We start from the raw sequence: 14,787 nt of genomic DNA, 5'->3' as shown, positions 1-14,787 counted from the left end.
GAGAACGCAAAAGCTCTGCAGAGGGAGGAGAGAGAAATGTGATCAGTGGTATTTGTTGTACTTCCAGGGAGGAGGATCCGTCACATTTTTAATAATAATAAATACATGAAGACAGATTTGCCAGCACTGCTCCAGTTCCTTGGAAGCGTGGGGGAGGGGAGCCAATGCAGCTGCAGCACAGACCACTATCCCCCCCTCCTCCCCTCCCCCATATGATGGGCTCAGTATTGCAGCAGCCTCCCCCTCCCCCTCTAACCGCAGTCCTCCCCATCACAGCCCACCCTTTCCTGGTTCCTTCACACAGTTCTGCCTCTCCCTCCTCCACCTCTCTCCCTATCTACTCCCCCCCCAACCCCAGACTCTCTCTTTCCAGCACTGGTCCTCATTTAACACAGTCTTACTCCAGCTCTCAGAAACCCTAGTACCCACGGAGTCCGCCCCCAATCCTGAGGCCCTGCTCTTTCCTACCAGGGCCCTTCAAGCTGTTGGCAATCTCCCCATACAACACCCCCACGGAACTAATCCAGTACATTTCAGCATTTCCTGGATTCCACCAAAAACGGCTGGTTTTTTCCCCCATTTTTATTTCAATGTGACCTCCTTTCTCACAACCTTAAATGTAATGGCCATCAAATGTGCTTGTGTTCAGGGGGTGTCAGGGCCTCGGGACTAGGTGACTACTGCCACCTATTGACCCAAATTTGTTCAGGACAGACCTTTAATATACTTCTTACACAGCAATGCTCTGTTATTTCAAGAGCATCAATAGCTTAAACATGCGAAGGCACGGCTCTTGGGGCTTCTCTGAGACCCTCTCAACAAAGAGATCAAAGAAATACAAAAGCAAGACTGGGCAGAGAGCCAGAGCAGTGATGCCTTTCTCCATGCAGAGGCAGAAAGAGAGGCTGAGCATAAGAAATCATAGTGCAAGTTTAAGTCTCCTCAAGGGTCTGCAAGCAAAGAATAGGGGACAGAGTTCCTCTCAAGGGTTGTTTAAAATCTTGTGCATCACAATACGAATGATGTTACCAACAGAGAAGGCAGGAGTTCACGCACACGCTTCCATCAAGTTGGCCAAATCCTTCGATAAGTCTAAACATAGATCTGAGATTTACACACCTAATAGATTGCAGGGAGGATGAGGATACCCAGGACTGTTGCTGACTCTCACTCAATCTGCTACCAATCAGAACTGGAGATTGGACAGATAAACTGGGCTCTGTAAAGTGGCAGATTTACACCATGCAGCTCTATGGATTGGTTTAGCTATGTACTTTCCACCCACCCAAGGCAAGCAACAAGATGGGAAAGCCTGAACTCTCCATGGTACTGAAAATGGACATAATCAGATCATCCCTTCCTTATAAACAAAATATATTTTTCTAATTAAAAAATATATCCATGAAGACTGCTGTGAACTCCTGACAGACATCTCCCCAAGCCTTCATAAAACTGTAACAAAAATAGGCAAAACCAGGTCCTGGTCAAACCCTCTTCCCTCCCTCCTCAGATGAAAAACTAAGGCAGAGAGAGACACTAAATTACTTGACTACAGCAAGGCCAAGACTCTCTTTACCATCACAAAACTGAACGGGGGCTCATGTGCACTAATGACAGACATTACTTAGCGAACATTGGAAACGATCTGTTGTTAGCACTCCACTGAAGAAATCTGACATTCATGTGGTCTGAACAATCAGAACGGAATCTATGTGTAGGAATAAAGGATAGAAGAAAAGTGAACAACAGCCATAAAGAAACGCCGAGATTCTAATTCTCAGTTCCCCTGCTCTACTACTGTAATAGTGGTTTTCAAACTACATTCCATGGAGTTATAAAGGCTGCTTGGAGCTACTCAGAAATCTTGGGGAAAGCAGGCTATGAGAACATAGGTCTCCAGGATCCTTCATCCCCACTTTAACTAAAGTAACTTCACTTATGCCTGTTTCACATATTGCAAATCCCAGTAAAACTTTGTCAACAGTGTTTCTCTAAATGGGATTTGATGACCCTGGGGCAAATACTCTCAGAAATTATTTAATATTTTGTTGGAAACCTCTCTCAAATAGTGCCTATCATCTAGAAAACCAGGGATAACAAGATATCCTGGGATTAAAGACTGAATTGAATTAATATAAGATCCACAAAGGTAGGGGCTTTTGTTCGTTCAGTTCACTGGTATACCACCAAGAGGGCAGAACAGTATCTGGAACTTGTGGTTTCTTTGAAAGCAAGACCTTGAACAGAAATGGGGTAGTAGGGAAGGGGGAGCTAGAGGCTATAAACTACCTACCACTATTTTTAAAAAGGAAAAAAACAACCTGAAGACTTTCACGAACCCCAAGACATTTGAGGGCCTCCACACTCTGTTCTTCAAGCACTGGTTGTCTAACTTATGAGCCATGTAACCTTGGGCAAATTGCTTAAGTGTATCAGTTTCCTCACTAGCAAAATATAGGTGGTATATAATTCGTAAGGATTATGTGTAAAGCGCTTAGCTCAGTATGTAACACAAAGTAAGGTCTTAAAAAAGAAAAAAAAAATACTTCCTTTCCCTTGGCAGTTCCCATAACCCCAAAATCTTAATAAATTAGAAACAAATGCAGTAGTTAGTCCTAAGAAGTGAATGTGGGAATGTGGTGGTCCTAAGTAAAGCGTTTTTGAACTGAACCTCCTGTCGAGTTAGTTCAGCAGAAAGGGAAAAGAATCTCTAAATCTGTTCTTGCGGCTCTTTGCTTAGATTCACTGGAGCAAACAGAAGTATGAGGGTCCTGGGCAGGTCAGGCTCCCTCAGATCTGCCAAGGACTAAAAAGATCAAGGCCCCAGAAATAAGCCCATCCTAGAGGGGATCTTGGAGATTCAGTCTAACACATTCATTTTTCAGCTGAGGAAAATTAAAGGCCAGGGATGTTAAGTGATCTGCCCAAGATCAGAGAGTGAATAGGAGATAGTACTAGGTTGTCTCCTTTTTTTTTTTTTTGAAAGATTTTATTTATTTGAGAGAAACAGAGATGGTGAGAGAGCATGAGATGGGGGAGAGGGAGAAGCAGGCTCCCGCTGAGCGGGGAACCCATATGGGGCTCAATCCCAGGACCCTGGGATCATGACCTGAGTCGATGGCAGACACTTAACCAATGAGTCACCCACGTGCCCGTCTCCTACTTTCTACCAGGCTACAGTTGACTAAAAACAGACCCCGCCCAGTTGGGCAGACCAGTATAAATCCAAATTCATAGGAACTCAGAATCAACAAGGATTTAGTGATGTAATAACCTAATTATACCCCTTCTTCATGACACTACCCAGGAATGCAAACACAAAATTAGGTCTTCATGAAATCCCAAGCCCTTATGAAAACTCCAAGGCCTGAAGGATCTCCCACCAACAGAGGTCGTTCTATGGACAGAATATAAGATCTCAGATACATAATTCCTACCAGTCCCTTGACTTAGGCTGGTATTTCTGTGGGATTCTCATTCTTTTGGTCTTCAAGCTAGGAATATTCTATTTTTTGGCACTCCTTTGCAAGCTCTTTGTAAAAGGACCGGCCTTTACTGACTGGTAAACTGGGGCCTTAGTTGAGGGAGGGTCAAAAAGGCTACAAAACACAGGACTATACTGATTTTTCACTCTGCTATTCTCTCCAGATAAACTCTAACTCTGTAGCTGACCAAAGATCGGCCCTATGTTTATACTATTTTAGAAAGAAAAGAAAAACATTCAGAAGCAGAGACGAGAGTAACTTGTGGATGAGGAAAGGTTCTATATAGCTTTTACTACTGGCAAGCACCAAAGGAGGTTTCCTGAACCACCGATGCCACCTGGTGGCCAGCAAGACACATGAACAAAACAAAACCCACATACTTAAGATGACTTGAATTCAATTAAAACAAATCATACACGAAATTTGGGCAATGTGGGTTGGAAGAGTTGATTACACTACTCTGATCTCCCAATATTTTTTGTTAAATAACCAATTTACAGTTTCTGAAGAAAATATACTATCAAAGGAAACTGTATAAAGCCAAACTTCTCTTACTCCCCCTCCAAAATTTCATCTTTCCTTTTTCCCTTTTATCACCCTCTCACCAAAAATACCCCACACCCAGTGATTCCAGTCATACAATACATGTGCAAAAGGGGCTTTAATTCATAAGTAAAATCAATTTTATTAATTAATTAATTTTATTAATAAAGATCTTTCCAAATATCCAGAGCAAACAATGAATTTCAAGGAAAAAAAAAAACCTACATACAGTGAAATTAGAAGTATCCCAGGATGACAACAAATATACACATAAATATGTACACCCATAATCACCGTCGCCTCCGAAAACCTGAAAGGAAGGGAAATCAAGAATGAGGCAAAGGACAGCTGGAGAGGCTGAGGGGACAGAAAAAAAAGAACACCTAGAGAGAAGGGCTCAAGAAGGGTGGGTCCCCTGGGCAGTACTCTCTGCATCCTCCCAGGACAAAAGACTACAGGTAGGAATGAAACTGAACCAGGATAATGGTTCCTTCAAGTGGCACTTCCACAGTTCTACTTAAGGAGGCCTGAACACAAACTGTGGGAGCTTAGAGTTAGAATCCAGAAATCTTTTTTGTGAATGATGCTGATTTTCAACTTGACAAAGAAGAATAGCGAAGCCCACCTCTAAAGAGATCAATGCCCAGTAAGGAAGAGATACTAGGGGCGTTGGTGAGACCTAGGACAGCAAACCCAGACAGCCAACGTCCCAATTTGTACTGCCCACCCTGCACTTCACCATCCAAGTCCTAGCCATCCACTGACCTTTTTTCTTCCGACCTTTCTTTGGTATCTTCTTCCGCTTCTTAACAGGATTTTGATCCTGGAGACAGATGGAGAAGTGAAGGAATGGTAGTGTACTTCCAAGGGTTAACATCCCTCCCCACACTCTGCACGGTAATGAGCCCCAATCCATGTGGCTGAAATCAAGGAGGCTGTCTCCCACCACTGTACCCACCACCTTACCTCATCAAGATGAGGGGTTCCTCCTGTCAAAGCACTGATGTCACTGAAGTGTGTGAGAGAATGGAGCTGTGAGCTCATGACATTGGCCCGTTTTCGCCGTCCTTTCTCGCGTTTACTGACACTTAACCGCACCATCATGCTCTCCTCATAGTTAATCCTGCCACAGAAACACAGACAGTTTACAACATGTTTAGTCCATACATACAGAAAGCTGCAGCCAAGAACCTGGGCCCCGGTATTTACTCACCCCCTGTTCATATAGTTCTCAAGAAATTTCACAGCAAGTCAATAGAGTATTTAAGGGCAAACTAAATGTCCAATATTGAGCTTCCTCAACGAAATGTTCTGTATGCTAGAACTTCCCTCCTCCCTAGAAATGAACTCACAGCCCATCCACAAGAATACTTAAACTATTATTCTAGAAAACTCTTCTACTTCACCTTAACAAACAGGATTCCCTACATGGGCCCCTTCACTAAAATCTATCAACAGAGACTGTCGCCAAGGCAATATTGGTGAGTCTGTATTCGTGGTACAACTGCTTTTCTGTTTTTCTTCCCTGAACTTATCTAGCACTCTCAATGCCATTATAAAAACCTGGCTTCATTGCCTTCTGCACAGAAGTGAGAACTGTGATAGCAAAATACAGAATTTTTAAAGCCCCACGGGGTGGAATTGCACATATTCCTCTTCCTATAGCATTTGTTCAGCCTCAACAGTTAGGAAAAAGAAAACATTCTTCCTCTAGTTCCTATTCTGTACTTAACAACCCTCATTCTTAGAAACCACCAGCCCATCTTCCACTCCACTTTCTCTACAATGTGAGTTCTCTTGGTACCAGACTTAATCACATTCATACAAAACATAAGGACAGGCTTCTATGGCGTAGAAAACAATTTCCAATTGCAAGGACTCAGACCTGTGTTGATCCTCCTGACTTTGGCGAGTAACATGAGGATGCCGAGCATCACGGATTTCCTCTGGAGCATCTGAGTACTGCTCCTTCAGTTCACGAATGACAGAGCTGCTCAATGCCCGTTTTTTGGCCCGTTCTAGGCGCTTCTTCTCCCGCTCAGCTTCTGTTTCATCTATGTGATAAAAATCCCCAAGGGTTATCCCAGAACAGAGAAAAAGGTAAGAGAGACGCAATTAATGCTGAGGAGGCAGCAGCCACAGTTCATACCATAATGTACTGGAACCAAGCGTGGTGGAACATATTTCTTAACTGTTCCTCTTGCAGATTTCTTCCCTGAAGCTTCAGACTGGCCTTCTTCTGCTTCGTCTTCCTCCTCATCCTCAGAGCTCAACTACAAAAGGAACATAATGCCCATAAACTTAACAAGTGTTAGACAATAAGAAAAACCAAAGCTGAAGTACCCTGGGAATATAAACAAAAGCAAGAAAGGAAAATCTCATACTCTACATTCTAAGGCACAAGAGTAATAAGAGAATCCCAGGAGATCCAGGATCACCACAAGGCTCATTCAGACTTAGAGTCCTCAGGAAAACCAGGATAATGCAACTCCCTACCTTGCTCATCATATTGCTGGGATGAGGCTTAAAACGGAGTGGGTCGTTCTCACCTGAAATAAAAAACCCAAGAGATCTTACAAGATTTGGAAATTTATGACGGTCCCCACATAACCTTATAGTTTCTGCCACTTACTGAGGCTGCCTGTCACTGCAGTCTTAACTAGTTTGTCAACTTGATACTTCAGTTTTTGGTCCAACGGACGAAGCTTTTCCAAAACCTATAATGTGGTTAAATAAGATTACATTCCCTTCCCAAAATTAAACATACATCAGAGTTCTATATTAATTTGCCAGACAAAGCACCTAAAATATATACAAACTAGAGCAAATGAAGAAGAAAACAGTTTTTTCATTTGGTTTCCTCACTTAATCATGAAAACACCCACTTAAATGAGAGCTATTGTGTGACAGTCCTAGAGTTCAGGCTTTGGAAATCTAGAACGCTAAGATGCCAAGTGCTTCATACCGTGCGAATCTCCACCAGTCTCAAAACTGCAGCATGTCCCTGAAGAGACCCTCCTGAGGCTTTGTCCAGGATGAGATGGGTCAAATCCATAAGGTACATGAGCAGTAGCTGGTCTTTTACTTCCAAGAGACTGAGACCCTGAGGTGAATGGAGAGTAAGAGATGCAAATTCAGTTTTAGCCAGAGAATCAGGAGGAGGGCCTAGGATAAACAGGATAATTTTTTCCAAGTTCAAGTTTTTCCCACATCAGTTCCTATAAGGTATCTGGAATAGTCTCAAGGAGATGATTGTACCTAAAATGGTCACAGAGACAATTATATTAACATGAGAGAGGCAAACCTCTGAGAATTACTGGAAGACAGTAAGAACAGGAAAATCAATAAAGTATCCCCCAAAATGACTACGGCAGGGTTTCTCAACCTCAGAGCCACTGACATTTGGGAATGGATAATTCTTTGTTGTGAAGGCTGTCTGGGCCTTGAGCAGCATCCCTGGCCTCTACCCTTTAAGGCCCCTCCAAATTTTGATAATCAAAATGTCTCCATATAGTGCTGAATCTTAATTTAATCAAAACAATTATTGATTTTACCCCATACAATGGAATTATGCAATACAGTTTTTAAAAGCAATGATCTACATATACTGACATGGACTTAATCCCATGTCAAGACACTTTCTGCGCTACAATATGGTTCCAATTAAGGCAGGGGAAATATGATGCACACATTTTATTTAATTAATTTATTTAAAAGACTTTACTTATTTAGTAGAGAGAGAGAGAGAACACGTGCACGGGGAAAGGGAGAGGGAGCCTGGAGCCAGACACGGGGCTCAATCCCAGAACCCTGAGATCATGACCTGAACTGAAGTCAGATGCTTAACCGACTGAGCGACCCAGGTGCCTCCACACATTTTATATAGAGAGAGAAATCTCAGGAAGATAACACACTATCAACAACTGCTACCCCTGGGGATCCAGATGAGGAAAAGGAAGAAATGGAGTGTGCATACTGTGAAAGAGTTTTCCCATCAAGCATCTACTACTTTTACAATAAAAGAAATTTCCAAACATATACCCCAGTAGTTATCGCAGATTATGGTTATACTGTTTTTAAATTTTCTTCTTTGTGGCTTTATACATCTTCCAAACTTTCCAAAATTAAAAAACACATTATATTTACAGCCAGGAAATCAAGCAAACGTTATAGAAGTTTATTCTTTTACATATAAGAAAGTAGACTTAAGTTATAGTTGTTAAAAAAAAAAAAAATCTTTGTGATGACGTAAAATGGAACTGTAAAAGTCCACAGCCCTGGGAAGACCTATTTCAGAGAGGCTAAATATTCTGCCTACGATTACAGAGTATTAGGAGTACAGCTGGGATTCAAACTCAGTCTGACTCTAACACCTAAGCCCTAGGTATCTTTAAACCAACATGCAAAGCTCTTGAGATCAGCACTAGTGTGATAACAGGAGGAGGGGCAAAGATTTTAAAGACAAACAAATTGTGTTTAAGTTTTGAATCAGGCACTTGGTAGTCAAATAATGGGTAAGTCACTTAACCTTATGACCCCAGTCTCCTCATCTGTAACATATACAATATTTCCTTCCTGCCCCAAAAAGTAATTATGAGGCTTAAATAAAATAATATGAAAGCACTCTGTAACTTGTAAAGCGCCTAGTAAGGTTTTGGTCCTGAGAGATAAGTTACTAAATATCTGTTCAATGAATAAACAAATATATAGTGATCTAAGTTTTCTGGTGTGGTGTTTTTGTTTTGTTTTGTTTTGGTAATGTGTCACATGCTCTTCTGACTGCCAGCCAGGTGCCCCTATAGTGATCTAATAAATATGCTGGCAGCCCAGAACAAGTCAAGAATTTGGGAAGTAGGTTCTTTTGACGAGCTTGGACGCTGTCAAGTTCAAATTGAGTTATAAGCATATAAGAAAAACAACAAAAAGAAAACACAAAGATAAAAAAATCAGAAAAAATAAAAATACATAAGAACGAAACTTGTTGATGAGATGTACAATGAGAAAGAAAAGGCAAAAAGAGAATATATTAAAAATTCTATTAGCTATAGGGGTGCCTGGCTGGCTCAGTCAGTGGAGCACACAACTCTTGATCTCAGGGTTCCGAGTTCAAGCCCCACATTGGGTATAGAGATTACTTAAGAATAAAATCTTTAGGGGCCCCTGGGTGGCTCAGTTGGTTAAGTGTCTGCCTTTGGCTCAGCTCATGATCTCAGGGTCCTGGGATAGAGCCCCATGTCAGGCTCCCCACTCAGTGGGGAGTCTACTTCTCCCTCTCCCTCTGCCTCTTCCCTCCACTCGTGTACTCTCTCTCAAATAAATAAGTAAACAATCTTAAAAAAAAAAAAAAAGAATAAAATCTTCAACTGATCTCATCTCAGGTCTTGATCTCAGGGTCATGAGTCCAAGCCCCACTTTGGGCTCTACACTCCACTGGGTGTGGAGCCTACTTAAGGAAAAAAAAAAATCCTTCAATGTTTCTTACTAAGCTACCATAATGATTTTCATACTTTTGTTGACCTATGGAGTATTTTGCTTAAATATCTTAGGACAAAAGCTCAATACATAAAACAGTATGTAATACCACAGTTTTCCAGTTCAAGCAGGTATGAAGGACCCAGAGCCCTCCCTCTATACTGCTTGATATCCAATGATCCTTAAGAAGGTTCTACAAGACCTTAATTTGAAAACTACCATATTTCAATTTTTTAAAAAAGATTTTATTTATTTACTTGAGAGAGAGAGAGTGTGCAGCAGAGGGAGAGGGAGAAGCAGACTCCCTGCTGAGCAGGGAGCCCGATACAGGACTTGATCCCAGGTCCCCAGGATCATGACCTGAGCCAAAGGCAGACACTTAACCAACTGAGCTACCCAGGCGCCCTACCAGATTTACTTTTAATATGCATACCGTTTTCATATTTTAACATCTCTGAAGTCAGGATGTATCTTTTAATCAATGGAATCTTGATGTTATATCATAGATTAATGGGCAGCATTTTTTTTTTTTAGTATACAAAATAAGTGGTATGTCCCCAATTAACAGCATCTTAGATTAGATGAAATACGGTAGTAACTCCTCAGTTGGCCGACAAGACTCTTCAGAGTGACTACTCTTCTAGTCTTATTTCCTACTCCCCATCCCACCCCCCAACACACTGTACACCCAACCACACTAAATGACCTCCTTTCCCAGCATATCACCATGCTTTCAGGTCTCTGTGCCTTTGTAGATGCTGTTTCTTTCTGTCCCCTGGACTCTTATTTATTCCTCATAATCCTTCTCCTCTGAGAAGACTTCCCTGACTTCCTCTGCTCTCTGGCAGTTATTTAATCTCTCTCCTGGGCTTGCATAGCACTCATGATGACTCTGTGAAGTGACTGCTATTGCTTATACCTATTGCTTTGATCTGTCTTCTCCACTAGACTTCAGCACAGAAACTGAATCTTATTCATCTTTGAAGCTCTAACACTTAGGACATACAAGACACTCAACAAACCTATGAGGAAAGAACTGCTGAGAACAAGTCAGGGGATGCTAACTCTTCAAATATGTCTTACCTTCTCTGTAGGATAGGCTCTAGCTTGAACTTTTTTTGTCAGAGCTTGTATTTGTGCAGTTACAGCCATCACCTGAAATTAGTCCAAATAGAACAGCTGATGAGAATACACCCAGTCATCTCTGTGACCTATGAAGGGCAAAAACTAAACAATGACACCTAAAAATCATCAGAAACATTGCCTAAAATGCAGTACTACCTTCTTTTCAGTTCTGGGAAAGTATAGGAGAGATGGTTTTTGATACTTCATCAACAAGTACAAAAAACTTTCCCTCTTCTTAAAGCTACAGAAACCATCTTACCAAACCATGGGGGAAGGTATAGGAACTGGGCCAGTGGTGGTGGTGGTGGGGTGGTGCTGTACCTTTATCTGTACTGGTTGAACTTTCAACCAGTACACCTGGTACCCAAAGGGCAAATCACCACTTTTCCCAGCACTGGTTTCCATAGCTATAAGAATAAAGGAAATTCATTCAGATGACTTCTTTTTGGAGTTTTCTGTATTGCTTTGGATGCGAAATCAATTACTTTGAATTCTAGCCTGAAAAAGTTTTCATTAAGTCACTTGGCTCTCACAGTATTTGGTACCATTCAATACATGCCTTCAAACGACCAAAGTTCGGAGGTGAAGCACACAAAATCAAAGCCAATCCGTCACTAACCCGTCCCAAAGGGGTGACATGACTCACCTGCTCCTGAAGGTTTTTCAAAAGTGTGACGGCACTTGGCAGGTCCGACTCCAGCATCTCCTATGAGAGGGAGAATAAAGAAAAGCCCTTCTTTCCTCAGGATTATGAGAAGACGTGGGGGGTGGAAAACTCTCCTCTCTCCTTCAGACACCCCAGACTGCCGACTTTCCCACTCTAGTACACATGCAGCCTCGCTTCACAGCCGGCCCGTCCTCCAGGTTTCTAGGAGGAGCGGTAGCTTCAGGTCCGTCGCCCTACTGCTGCTCTCACCCCGCTGTGCCAGGAAGGTTGCTTCCTTTCATCACCCCCTTCCCTCGCGCCAATAATTTGCCCTAAGCCGCTGAGGGTTTAGGAAAATCCCACAATAGCTACGCGAGGAAGCTAACTCACGGTACACCCCGGCGCCGCCATCTTCACAAAGCCCGCCTCTTCCGGGGCGGTACTTTCTGAGCTAAGGCTGTGCAATAGACTTGATAGACAACAGCCGCTGGCAAATCTAAGCCAATAGGAATAGTGATCTCTCACTTCCGCCCCGAACAGGATGTGCGGAAGGAGGAGCCACGTCCAGCCAATAGAATGGAAGAACTGACTAACTTCGTCAGATTTAGGGGGCGATCTAATGACGTAAAAATGCTCGTGGAAAGGAGCGCTTGATTAGTGGATTGTATAGAATGTTTGGAGCTAAACCAATAAAAAACGAGCCAAGTGATTGATCGACAGTTAGAAAGGCCCAATGGCAAAAAGAAGTTTGCAGAGCAAACTGAGAACGTAGTGGCTTCCGGGATACCGCAGTACCGTCTTTTTTACTAGCCTGCACTTGCGTGGCCACAACTGACCGCTAGGTGGCAGTCCTCGGCTTCTCTCTGAGGTGGCTGTGTTGCGGATCAGCCATAGCTGGCTGCTGCTCCAATGCAGGCCGCGCGAGATTCCTCACAGACCGCGCGAAATTCCTCACAGACCGCAAGGCCCTTGGATCGACTTTGTGACAGTAGTCTTGTGTGACCCTGGAGAAGTCACTCGGTCTCTGAGCTTTTTTTATGTGTAAATAAGAGAGTTTGGCCAGAGAAGCCCAGAGCCAGGGTTTAGAAACGAACACCCAGGACACCCGCCCTCACCTCCGCGTCGTGTGCAGAGGGGACCCTGTGCAAAGACCCGCCATATGCCACTCCCAACACTCCTCATCCCTACCCGTTTGGGGACGTGAAAGCACGTTTTACAAATGAAGAAGCCAGTTAAGATTTATGTGACATGCCTCCTGTCACACGGGTCCGCAGCAGAACTTGGTCCAAATCCAGCTTGTGTTTCATTATGCCCTGCCTCATCTTTTCTCGATACTTCAGACTGTGTCCACTCACTCCTGCTTCTCCCGGGCTCATAAAGTGAATTGGGTCGGTATTAATTGCTTCCGTCACCTGCCTTAGGAAGTAAGCACTGCGGGGGTTAATAATGGTCTTGAATTTGTCCCGCAAGGGCAAGCTGACCTCACACTAGAAATCAGATCTCCTGACTTGGAACTGTCTTCTGGAATTAAGGAAGGAATAACCCCCATATCTCAGCCAGGATGGGAAGATACTGGTTTCTAAATCCTTTGCTGGACTCAGGGAGAATAGGTAGGGGTTGTATCCAGTCCCCATGCCTCTTAACTTTGGTTTGCTGCTTCAGGCCCACCATGGAATCTCAGAGTGCCTTGACAACCTATTCATTCTATTAATCAATAATTTTTGTACTGTTTGTCAGGATTTGTATTATGAAAAGTTGCCATTACTTTTTTTTTCTTTTTTCTTTTTTTTTTTAGATTTTATTTATTTGTCAAAGAGAGAGAGCACAAGCAAGGGGAGCGGCAGGCAGAGGGAGAAGCAGACTCCCTGCTGAGCAAGGAGCCCCACTTGGGACTCCATCCCAGGACCCTGGGATCATGCCCTGAGCCCAAGGCAGACGCTTAACGACTGAGCCACCCAGGCATCCTGAAAAGTTGCCATTTCAACATAAATTCTCATACTTGTCTTGTTAGGTAACAAATGAGATTTGCCTTTCCTTGAAACTTGAAATTAATCTGTTCATATGCATTATGATGTCAGTGAGGAAACAAATTATGCTGCTTTGTTTTGCTTTTGATGATTAAGTACTTGCCAGTCATTCTTTTTTATAAGAAAATCTTGGAGTTAACAGTGCAGTAAATCCTTGTAAAACTCTTCCAGGACTCAACCAACAAGTATTGGCAAAGAACACGAGATCATTAAATTTATTGTTTTCTTTTTCTTTCAGCAATTCCATACACTGTCAGTCATTAATAACATTTGATGCACTGTAATTCCTAGCCATTCCTCTAGATATAAGTTTTTTGTTTTTTGTTTTTGTTTTTTTTGCTCTGACTTCTTTCAGGATTTTTCTGTCTTTGGTTTTTGCAGTTTGAATATGATATGCCTAAGTATAGGGGTTTTGTTGTTGTTGTTTTGGTTTGTTTTTTGTTTTGTTTTGTTTTGTTTTGGTATTTATCCTGCTCAGTGTTTTCTAATCTTTCTAAGTTTCAGGCTTGGTTTGGTTTCTGTCATTAATTTTGGGAAATTCTCAGCCATTATTATGTCAAGTATTTATTCTCCTTTATCTCTTTCTTGTACTTCTGGCATTCCCATTATGCATGTGTTACAACTTCTGAAATTGTCCCACAGTTCTTGGATATTCTGTTCCATTTCTTTCTTTCTTTCTTTTTAAAGATTTTATTTATTTATTTGTCAGAGAAAGAGAGCACAAGCAGGGGGAGTGGCAGGCAGAGGGAGAACCAGGCTCCCCACTGAGCAAGGAGCCCGATTCAGGACTTGACCCCAGGACTCTGGGATCATGACCTGAGCCTAAGGCAGATGCTTAACTGACTGAGGGCCCAGGTGTCCCAGTTCCATTTCTTTTCATTCCTTTTTCTCTTTGTATTTTAGTTTAAGAAGCTTCTGTTGACATTTCTGCAAGCTCACTGATTTCTTTTGTCAGCCTTTGTTTAGTCTACTGATAAGACCGTACAAGGTATTCTCCATTTTTGTTAGTGTTTTTGACTTAGAACATTTCTTTTTTTTTTTTTTTTTTAGATTTTATTTATTTATTTGACAGACAGAGACACAGTGAGAGAGGGAACACAAGCAGGGGGTGTGGGAGAGGGAGAAGCAGGCTTCCCGCGGAGCAGGGAGCCCGATGCGGGGCTTGATCCCAGGACCCTGGGATCGTGACCTGAGCCGAAGGCAGACGCTTAACGACTGAGCCACCCAGGCACCCCTACATTTCTTTTTTTTTTAAAGATTTTATTTATTCATTTGAGAGAGAGAGAGAGAGACTGAGAGAGCACAAGCAGGGGGAGAGGCAGAGGGAGAGGAAGACGCAGACTCCCAGCTGAGCTGGGAGCCCAACATGGGGCTCAATCCCAAGACCTGGAGATCATGACCTGAGCCGAAGGCAGACGCTTAACTATCTGAGTCGCCCAGGCACCCCTGACTTCTAACATTTCCTTTTGATTTTTTTCTAGAGTTTCCA

The 14,787-nt window shown here is 42.7% G+C and overlaps 1 protein-coding gene across 1 annotated transcript; it reads right to left on the bottom strand.

Annotated features, from left to right (window-relative positions):
* Nucleotides 1-4,131: 4,131 nt before the first annotated feature.
* On the bottom strand, nt 4,132-11,738 carry NGDN (neuroguidin). Its single transcript, XM_036114846.2, has 11 exons — nt 11,662-11,738; nt 11,272-11,331; nt 10,584-10,655; nt 6,994-7,131; nt 6,661-6,745; nt 6,525-6,577; nt 6,178-6,301; nt 5,914-6,082; nt 4,995-5,151; nt 4,794-4,851; nt 4,132-4,338 (listed from the first exon to the last, which is right to left on the bottom strand). Exons 1-11 carry the CDS (start codon nt 11,680-11,682, stop codon nt 4,319-4,321), a joined length of 957 nt encoding a protein of 318 aa, XP_035970739.1. The 5' UTR covers nt 11,683-11,738; the 3' UTR covers nt 4,132-4,318.
* Nucleotides 11,739-14,787: the final 3,049 nt, after the last annotated feature.

This window comes from Halichoerus grypus, chromosome 8 (assembly GCF_964656455.1).
Source record: "Halichoerus grypus chromosome 8, mHalGry1.hap1.1, whole genome shotgun sequence".
In the NCBI taxonomy this organism is placed as follows: domain Eukaryota; kingdom Metazoa; phylum Chordata; class Mammalia; order Carnivora; family Phocidae; genus Halichoerus; species Halichoerus grypus.
This window is presented reverse-complemented; position numbering and strand designations above follow the sequence as displayed.